Here is a 10285-nt window from a genome sequence, read left to right on the forward strand (position 1 = left end):
TTTTTGAATGATATTTGCTAGGTATGTACTGAAATCCTATTGTGCAGTGCTGCAGAATATGAGGGTGCAATATAAAACAGTAAGTAGTAATCTTGCTTTGTTTTGTGTATTTATTGGTCATTACGATTCTATCAGCAACCCATGTACCTGAGTGTTTATGCTTTTTTTTTTTGGTTATGTGTTCCTATTTTTCTATATTTTTTTGCTTTGCATATTTACAGGTTCTTACCATAAGTTAGGGTTGCGCAGCCCCGCCTGCCATATAGGTGCCTTATTAATGGTGTCCAGTGAAGGTTTTAAATGAGAGCTCTTGCTTCATTTTGTGTTGAACAAGAGGAAAATTCTATTTTTGTGGCTCCAATTTTAGAATTCTACTGCCTCTGCTTGTGATTCTGTTGTAGGATTTAGGATGCCGGTTAATTGTATCCAGGTGTTTCCAGTTTTTAAATGTGAATCCTTTTACTTGGTCTCAATTTTTAGTCTCCTTATTTGTATTATTTATTTTCACATTTTCAGAATTATGTTCTTCATGGTTGTATTTTTTTTCTACCTTTGATGCAATTTCTTTTTTTTACTACTTTTTGCAATTTTCCACCTTGGGAATCCTTAAGGATATTCTTGTGTATATTTCAAAGTATATTTACAAACTTCATGGTTATCTAATGTTCTCTGTGTGGGCAGCATAAAAGAGTATTTTTAATACTTTTTCCTTAAGTGGTTTGGAGGTAGTAAATGTATTTTTTCCATGTAGTGCTAGGTCAATGAGATGTAAGGATGTTTCTCATGCTCTTCCCTCCGATCTCCCATGCACTGATCATGCTGTGATCAGCAAGCAAGGCTGCATAGCCTTGCATGAGTAGCAATTCTAGATCCCAACAGGGTCTGAACAAACCCAGCAGAGTCTAATTTCCTCCAGTGACTTTATGGTGGGCGTCAGCAGTGCCTGATAATTCCTTAAGTAATAGTGTACCATTGTTTGCGCCGTTATACATAATCTGTCATAATGGCCTGCTGTCTTCCGCTGATGAGGGGGCAAATACATTTCCCTATTCTAAAAACATGATGTACAGACCTTTAGAGGATGTAGTTAACATGCAGGATGTAGTTAACATGTAGTTAACTTTAATAACAGGCCTGAAATTTTGGCCAAACATGTTCCTTCCAGTTCCCCAATTCTATATTACCAATATACAAGATTTCTCCCTTTCTTTTGCATTCCTGGTGTCATCATGAGGACCATATTTAACCCAGAGAGCCATGGTGGTCCTCATACCTTTTTTGTGTACCACTGATCTGCATAGTGTGGAAAGAGGACAAACATACTCCATTTTTGAAAGCTTGATTTATTGTAGAACAAAGATAAGTGCCATGAGCTTATTTTCATTATATCTGCTTTTTGATTAAGCAGACAAATCTTCTTTAGCGATCTGCTCACAGGCTGTAAAAGAAAAATAAATAACATTTTATATATATATATATATATATATGTTTTGTAGCACTAATGCAAATATCATTAACTAGACCATCTGAAAATGTAACCCAATTAAGAGAAAAACCAAACATACAAAACAATGTCAAAATACTGGTTTGATAAACCTTCTAGATAAATGAGCAGTAATGAAAATGGTAACCATGTCTTTTGTTTTTACATTAAGGAACTATATCATTGTGCATAGTCTACTGCCAGATAGTAGTTTTCATCCAGATACAATGATTCTTGAGTAATTTTGAACTCAGTTTCTTGTTTCTAATTACCACATATTTTTTTCGCATTCAATATAACAATTGTGGTTTTATGGAAAGTATTAGGCTGAAAGACAAAACTTTACCTGGTTCTGTTTAATGTTCAATCAGTTGCTTACAATGTTCCATCAACTTTGGTTTCTATAAGAGAAAAAATATATAAACGTTCAAATACTAATGTGAAATCCGGTAATGTTACAATGAATAGTCTTTAGCCACAATGTAATACCGATTTCATGGGTACAATTAAACAATCAACATTGATAAACTTATTGCATTTTCAAAGAGTCAACATTCTGCCGTATTGATTTTTTTTCATATTAGTCATTTTTTGCACAGTTCAACTGTACATAACAAGGTTCTATTAATTTATCAGTGAACCCAACATTAATTGAGAAGTTCAACTCCCTACTTCTACCATAATGCAAAATTTCAACTCTACAGCTTAGAGCCAGGGAACTCCAAGTTTACTGAATAAAACATGATGGAAATAAATCACATTGCGCAAAAAACAAACATGTTAATATACCAAATTTTGTTGCTTTGTCACGTTTGTACATGTATTATTCAGACTGTATACTGTACCTCCGCAGTGAAGCATGCCTGGTGGTCTGCTTCAGCACAGCACTTCCCTAACATCTTTGTGAATTCAGCAACAACTTCTTTGATTTTTTCAGATTCCAAATGTGGCTTCAGTTTCAAGAGTTGAATGAATAATCTGTAATAAAAAAAAAAGAAAGATTATGTTTTCTGGCATTATGATGTTGTATTGTTAACCACATGGCTGTACGACTGCTTGGTAGCCTACTTCCCTCTACAGATGTTAAAATAATGCCGTTTTGCCTAAATAAAATCCCAGATATTATGAAAATGTTTGTATGTGAGTGGAATAGAGATCTTGGTTTGGTGAATGTTTTTTTCCATATTTGAGGATACACCTGCTTTGAGTACGTAAAGTACTCCAATATACTGCTAATACTTTTGACTCCCCACACACACACTTCTTTATGGTGTGATCACATGAAAGCATGATCAATGCTCTGTGTATGTCTGTTATGAAAATGAATGTTCATAGGATGCAATATTGCATTTTTTTTTAAATAAAAAAAAAATCCAAATGTATCCCTGGTAGGAAAATCTTAATGTAAAATCAATGCAACATACCCCAATTTCTTTATTTCAAAGTCGTGTGGAGTGGCTGTGCACAAGGCTGCATCAAAGTGGAAGGCATCGTCCGTTATTGGTGGAGGCACATATGATGGCTCAACACCAAGACCTGTAAAGCATGCTCTTCTTCCTGAATATAAATCACTACAGCAATGTCGAACATTGTTATTGATAAATGTGTGCTCTTGTTTCTCGCACATTTGTCCAATGAGAATGCTCAACTACAAAAAAGTAAGAAATAATAATGAATCCTTAAGAGTATTGATAATCAAGTTGTTAACGACAATAATACAAATGGATTGTATATATATACACGTTAGTTAATTAAGAGAAATTCTAGTAGGCAGGAAATCAATCTTTGTTATTCTAGAAAAGTGTAGCATTATTTTGTCTCACTCCCTCTTCATAACAGATTCCCTGAAATATCATAGGAGTTAAATGAACTTGTATGACTGATATTGAAACATTTCATATCATTTCATATAGTACAAAACTAAATTAACCTTCTCAAACACCTTTTTATTTAGACTTACTATCCGAAAAATATTCAAAAGCACTTAAAGGTCAGTGGAAAATAGTCATACCCCTCCATCAGCACATGGCATTTTCTTCTTCTCGTCAAGTGCACAACACTTTTTACCAACTTCTACCATTTGTTTTGTGAGTTCAATCAATCCGCTGGTTGTCACATTGGGCATTTTCCTGGTATAGCGCCCCAGCAATCTAAAATGAATACAAAACTTTTTTTTTTTACAAGGGAAGCAACGCTGGTCTGGGTCTAGAGAGTGAGAATCTAACTTGCGCCCCTGAGTGCATATTTGGGATATTTCTTACTATAGTTCTCCTAAATTAGTAATTTATGATTTGAATACAATCCTAGATCATGATTTGGACACAATTCATGGCAGTTACCAATGGTTTGTGCAGCTGAATTCTAAAACTTAATTTTGGCTGCATTTCAGCTATGTTTCTAAGCAGCTAATATAAAAAAAATAACTTGCCATATAGTGGCAGAGGTATCTAATCATGTGCTTGGCAGTTTTAGTAGACAATTAGGTAATGGCCTCAAGAGCACCTGACTTTGCATGATCATAGCACTCATTCACATTTGTATCACTTTCAAGCGGCGATACAAACAGCAGTGTTTTGTGAGGTACTTGAAGATAAATAGCATTTGCCTACTCTGTATATAAAAAATGACAATATTGCGATAGTAAAGGGGCAATATTTTGTGCATCTTCCCTTGTTTGTTACACTATCCAGTTTTGCAGCCCATGCATTTATGTTGTGTGTTAAAAATGTTACACCATAAATGCAACAGCACATTCTGTATTAATCACATCACTTGGATACATAACTTCCTATATCGTTAGACTTACTCTACTTGAAAAAAGTAGTCTCCAAGTTTTTCCTGGGCGCCACAGTTCTGATGCAATAAGTCGGTGTTGCTTTTAATGGCATTTGACAATAGTGTTGCCTATTGAGACAAAAAAAAGTATATTATAAAGTAAAAAAAATAAAGTTCTTGGAAATTCATTTCAAACTCATTAAAGGCTTTGTAAAAAAAAGCATACCGCATCCTTGTAGCATTCAGGGGGATTATCCTCTTTGCAGCATTTCTCAAGCAAATTTTCGTATCCATGAGCAATTGCCAAGAGCAGTTCGACGGAGAATTCAGGGTGCCTTCTTGCATATTCATAGAGGAAGCTACCAAAACAAAATTCAGTTTTAACTTGACATAATAAAACAGTTCCAAAATCATGACAAACAAAACACACTGTGAAGTATATGTGAGCTGTTGGCCATGATGCTTTACAGTATGGTTATGATAGGTTAAAAACTCAATTTAACTGTTAATTGCTGCACCTGAAGCTTATCACCATCTTTAATTCTTACCCAGCTAGAAATCCCAAGGTGCTTATTAGCTCCCCCTGCACAATTATGAGACTGGCCAATTGTGTGACCTGATACCTTTCTTTAATGTAATCACTCCTGGCTGCCGCTCAGCTGGAAGACGAGCTTGTCCGAAAACACATAGCAAACACTTACGCATTAAACAGATGCCAATGTGTACACTTAGGGTGGATTGTAGTCCATTTAGGTTGATGTACATAAAATGTGTTGTAATATAATAATGAGCATATAAACAATGTTAAATCTACCTGGAAAGGAAGCCATCTTTTTCTTTAGCAAAGTGTTCACAAACTTTAGGATCCTCTATGAATTTTGTCACGTGTGGAGGAAGGCCTTCAGGTAGGTCATCATTTTCCTGGTTGACTATGCAAGTTGTTCGTTCAACTATAGGTTTCTGACAGCAGGTCTCTAGTTTTGAAGATATATCTGCATGATGTTCACATGTATGCTGAGTAAGTTCCATCTGTCATGTTAAAAGAGGAATAGATAACAAAAAATGTGTTTCCTTTGGTATTTTTTTGTTTAAAGTTTAGATTACCCCCATCTACAACCTACCCCATTGTGACTCTGGTAAGATCTACATGGGCATACAGAGGGGGCAAGAGGGGTCACCCCACCTTTAAAATTCAAAGAGGCCCACTGAAGCACCAGCAGAGGAAGGAGGGTGACTAGACAGTGAAAAAAAACCTTGTAGGGCAAAAAATGTGTTTCATTTATTCTGTACACCCCCTGCTGTGAGAGTGGTTTTGGTCTGCTCTCTTCCTCTCCCTCTAGCTGGTCTAGCTCTTTCACTGTACCAGCTGCTCCTTCACAGGCAATGGGTAGAGACACAGTTTGCATGCTACAGACAGAGGGTAGTTTACGCTAAACATGTAGGAAATGGTTCTTAGAATGCCACAAGTAATTTATTAAAACCCCCAAACATAATTATAGCCTGCAATCCTGGAGATAAATGTAAAATCTATGATCTTTTGAATTTTCAATGTTTACTGGCAGTTCTGGGAAATGAAAAAAACTTGGGTGTAGTACCATGTATGTCTCCCAATTAAGTATGTAAATATCTTTTAAATAGCATGGGAAGACTAAGTGTGCTGTATAGCACAATATGCAACTATTATTAACTAATAAATATCTTACCCTTTCGACCATGCACTCTAACATGTCACCATGACAGCAGTCCTGATGTAAATGTGTAACTTCTTCAACAAGCTTATGCACAACCTCAAGTGAGGCACGTGGATACTTTTGGCTGATCTGAGCAAGTTTCCTGAAACAAATAACAATGAGTTATATTTACATTCACTTATGAAAATTGTGTCAACCGACTAGTTGATGTTATACACAATCTTAGATCAGTGTAGCTATTGAAAAATATAACATTCAGATCAAGTAGTGATACAAGTCAAGGGTTATCCATATGACCTGACTAGTCAATGTCACGTGACCAAGCATACCAACACCTTGCATAATAGGTAATCTTCAATCATTTGTATTATTAAATTTAATATAGCCCTCATGGTGTCCCCAGCATTGTACAAAGAGCAGTTACACTTAATATCATAATACTGGCTGAAAAAATACTGAAGGTCTCTATGCTTAAAGTAATTTTCTCAACCCTAATTTATAAATGATTTTAGAATTACCTAAATGCATAGACCCTGAAGACAAAAACCAAAGATATTGCAATTAAATTCGAATCTCAATTCAGAGTAATCATATTTAGCATTTTCATGTACAGTTTTCAATCTTGGCCTGTTTTTAAGAAAATATATTTTTCATCAAATACTGATTTATTGGGAGCATTTTTTAAGACAACTTTACGCTATATGTAACCACAGCAATTGGGGTGCATCATTACTTATTTCCCCTCCAATGCAGCCTGCTAAATAAACATCACAAAAACGTTATTTGCTGTAGTAAGACATCAAATGGCGAGGTCAAGCCCTGGCTGGGGGTTCTATATCACAGGATCACAACAACTAAAGCTGTACACTAGGAGTTAATATTCATATATAAAGCAGGAACCACTCACTCCTATTTCTTCCATGCAACATCATAAGGATGACACCTTGTATCCTAAGTCATTCAAACTAGCTACTAATGGCATCTCTTCAGATTAACCCCTGAATCCCATTTGAAACAACCACATTTAAAAAACAATAGAAGTAGAGACTTACATAGCTTTCAGTACTCTGACTGGAAAGTGATCAAGAACGTGGCAAATGTGTCTCTGTTGAGCTTCAATCATATGTTTCACTTTCTTATGTTCTGTCATCTAAAGAAGAAATACTTCATTGGTTACTCAGTACTACAGTATGCAAGCAGAAAAATGAAACAAATTATTATAAAACGTATGAAAAACAGCCTGCATTTGGTCATGTGTAATTATATATATATATATATATATATATATATATATATATATATATTGTATTCTCTTTATTATATATATAAAAAAATATTGTCTATAAAAATAGGTTTATTACAGTACCCTCTCTGTAAAGCATTTGTCCTTCTCTTCTGCTTCACAACAGTCAGATAGAATTGTTTTATACTGTTCAGTAAGTCCTATGATTGCTGGAGAATAGAGGTTTGGATATCTCCTAGAAGCTTCATGAATGTAACTGCAAATAAAAAAATTAAAAAAATCATATATATCTATCATGCCATTAAGCTCTAGAAGCAGAATGCTAGATTGTTCATTGACAGCTCAAGATTGATCATTCTTACTGTTCCAAAGTGTGCTTTGGGTCCTTCTTGAACTCAACGCAAAGTTCTTCTGATGTTGGTCTCTTGTATGGCTCATGGACAATATTCCTGTGTTCCCTGAAGCACTTGCTTCTCTCTTCACCTTCCTTACCACAACATTCATTGCTCCAGTCATAATGAGTATTTAGATCAGGAACTGCGCAAATTGCATCAAAGAAAAGAGTTGCCTGAAAGAAAACAAATCAGTAACTGACAATCCATAAATAAATGTTAGAAAATGCCCCTTGATGACACCAATTCCATACTAGGACCTCTGGCAGGTGCCAGAAAGTTAAACCTATATACCTTTATTGAAAATAAATACGCTTTCATTACATACATCACAGGATAACACATGGAGAATAAACTATCTATAACAATAATACAAATGAGGATTAGTCGCTTACCAGTGGTTTAAGGCATTCCTCATCTTTAGGCTCCTGAACACAGTGCTTGGCAAAGTCAGTAATTTTTGTCACAAGTTTATTATGCTCTTCCAGTGGACATTTCTGGAGATTCTGTGACAGCATGACAAGAACTCTACAAAATAACCATATATCTTAACTTCAATTAGGCAAAATAGTTTAACTTATATAAGGGGAAGACAACACCAGTTAGACAATTGGTTCTACTAGGTGTGCTGCGTGTTCCCTTTGTAGCTGCATTCTGGAAGGAATTCTGCTACTTCAACTATATGCCATTTGTATGGCACTGAAGGGCTGCGCATACATACACACATTATAAATATATATAAAGATATAAAATAACAAATAGCCCTGCACGCCTACCTAAACATAAATAAGGTGATGAATACTAGATTCCTAGTTCAAAAAACATGGTGCCCGGTGCTTGGCTAATAGCAAAGTAACAATAATCTAAAAGTAATAAAGCCAGCACTCACGGTCTTCAACAGTGCTTCATTTTTATTTGCAAGATGCTACAATGTCAACGTTTCAGTCCACCCTGTGGACTTTCCTCAGGACACACACTAATTATATATATTTCTATATATATATACATATATATATATATATATATATATACACATATATATATAGTTTTTCTGTGTGTGCTCAAAACAAATTTGCATGTGTTATTTATAAATATTTGGTTTTTGCTCCCAAGAAACCTGACTAAATTAAGCTAAACATCTTCCTAGGCCATATGTATACAAATTAGTAATTCTATTTATATGTGCCCATTATGTCACAAGCGTGACATATTGACATATTTTAGGCACTGCACTTTTTGTGTACTTTTGACACCTTTATACAAAACCTCATAGGCTTTGATGGCAAATGAGAGCATTTTCTTGTGATCTGGCAGGACAAGGCAAATTATGATTTTGTCACTCTCCCCCTCTAACTGCTTTCCTAATATTTGGCATCGCTTGGCTTAAAAAAAATTGGCTACCTAGAAAGTTGCCTTACTTTCCACTTTAGACAGGAGAGCCATGCAGTAGGGCATGCATAGTTAGTTGTAAAAAGGTTAGGGAGGAGGTCCTGTCCAGATTTCTAAAGCCCTCGTTGGCATAAGACCCAGTCTGGACTTATATATATATATTTAAAAAATATTAAAAAAATTCTTACATTGCGTCAAAGTACTTTTCTCCTAAGGCATTGTAAATATCCGCAATGTGCCTGTGGCTTGGCTCTGGAAAGGGAAAAAAAAAAAAAGAATTTTACATGATAAATATTTTTCTTTACATTAAAATACAAATGATGCAGGACATTGCATACTATAACATTAGTGGTACAAAATATAAAACATGCACTTTGTTTCCTGAGCAAAGGTTTTCGCCTATGATTTCTAGAAATATTTTATAAGATTAAAAAAAGCTATAACCAAAAAATAATTAAAATGTATACAATATATAAAATACAATTTCATTTCAGCTTGCATAAAAATGTTTGGATTTGTATCTTAGCACAAAATGCCCTGGTTCACTCTTGAGACTTTCCCAAAATATTATGACATGCTTTTCTGAGTTATTTTCCCTTAAAACGATTAAAGCTGAAAAAAACTTGACACTGAGCAGCATGTCATAACATTGGGAGTTTTTAATAAAAGTATAAAAACTCTATAATTATTTCAAGGTAATGAATACTAATAAATAATTTTTTATTAAAATTGAAGAGATTTCATGCAACGGTATATTAACAGTTTTCATATAAGGTGTTTTACATAGCAACATTCTGCATAACATTAACTCATTATATAAATGCATGATATTGTAAGGATTGTCTATAAATACATATCTTTTAAAGGGGAACGTATGCATAATATAACCATACCAGTATCTCTCTTTAATATATTTCTTGATTCCGTGGAGCCAATTATCAAACAGATTAGGATGAACCACTTCATGACTGCGTTTTTCTGGGAGGAGGACCTTTTTTGAAGCCTAATGGAGAAGATGAAAATCATTCCTTTTATACTATTTCAAGGAAAAAAAACCCGGAAAATAATTAACCAATCTACCTCATATTTTATTAATATTTGCCTAGCTGACAATCCCAAATCTAAACAAGTAATGAGAAAAAATATTTAACTTGTTTTACGTTAGACGTGTCTTGGCCCACTTCTCTTGGAAAGACCTTGTAAATCAGCTTGTAATGGTTAAGCTCAAACAAAGTCTTTGGTAATTACTTTATCAAACTATGAACAAAAGGTTAAACAAACTGATCCTTGTTTAAGGTGTTTGTCCCCAATC

At 34.6% G+C, this 10285-nt stretch overlaps 1 protein-coding gene across 1 annotated transcript; it reads right to left on the reverse strand.

Annotated features, from left to right (window-relative positions):
- Positions 1 to 1323: 1323 nt before the first annotated feature.
- Positions 1324 to 9975, reverse strand: LOC128487572 (serum albumin-like). The gene is made up of 15 exons (XM_053461611.1): positions 9867 to 9975; positions 9162 to 9225; positions 7980 to 8112; positions 7555 to 7760; positions 7316 to 7448; positions 7002 to 7099; positions 5962 to 6091; positions 5073 to 5287; positions 4485 to 4617; positions 4290 to 4387; positions 3495 to 3633; positions 2908 to 3131; positions 2329 to 2461; positions 1830 to 1884; positions 1324 to 1438 (listed from the first exon to the last, which is right to left on the reverse strand). Exons 1-14 carry the CDS (start codon positions 9937 to 9939, stop codon positions 1840 to 1842), a joined length of 1824 nt encoding a protein of 607 aa, XP_053317586.1. The 5' UTR covers positions 9940 to 9975; the 3' UTR covers positions 1324 to 1438; positions 1830 to 1839.
- Between the last annotated feature and the right edge of the window lie 310 nt (positions 9976 to 10285).

This window comes from Spea bombifrons, chromosome 1, assembly GCF_027358695.1.
Source record: "Spea bombifrons isolate aSpeBom1 chromosome 1, aSpeBom1.2.pri, whole genome shotgun sequence".
Classification (NCBI taxonomy): Eukaryota; Metazoa; Chordata; class Amphibia; order Anura; family Pelobatidae; genus Spea; species Spea bombifrons.

Bases quoted from the DNA above. Each gene is read 5' to 3' on its own strand.
- LOC128487572 (XM_053461611.1), bottom strand. From the start codon at position 9,939: ATGAAGTGGTTCATCCTAATCTGTTTGATAATTGGCTCCACGGAATCA. The intron at 7,100-7,315 runs GTACTGTAATAA...TTTCTTCTTTAG, and splicing joins ACAAATGCTTTACAGAGAGG to ATGACAGAACATAAGAAAGT. The intron at 4,388-4,484 runs GTATGCTTTTTT...TTGTCTCAATAG, and splicing joins CTGAATGCTACAAGGATGCG to GCAACACTATTGTCAAATGC.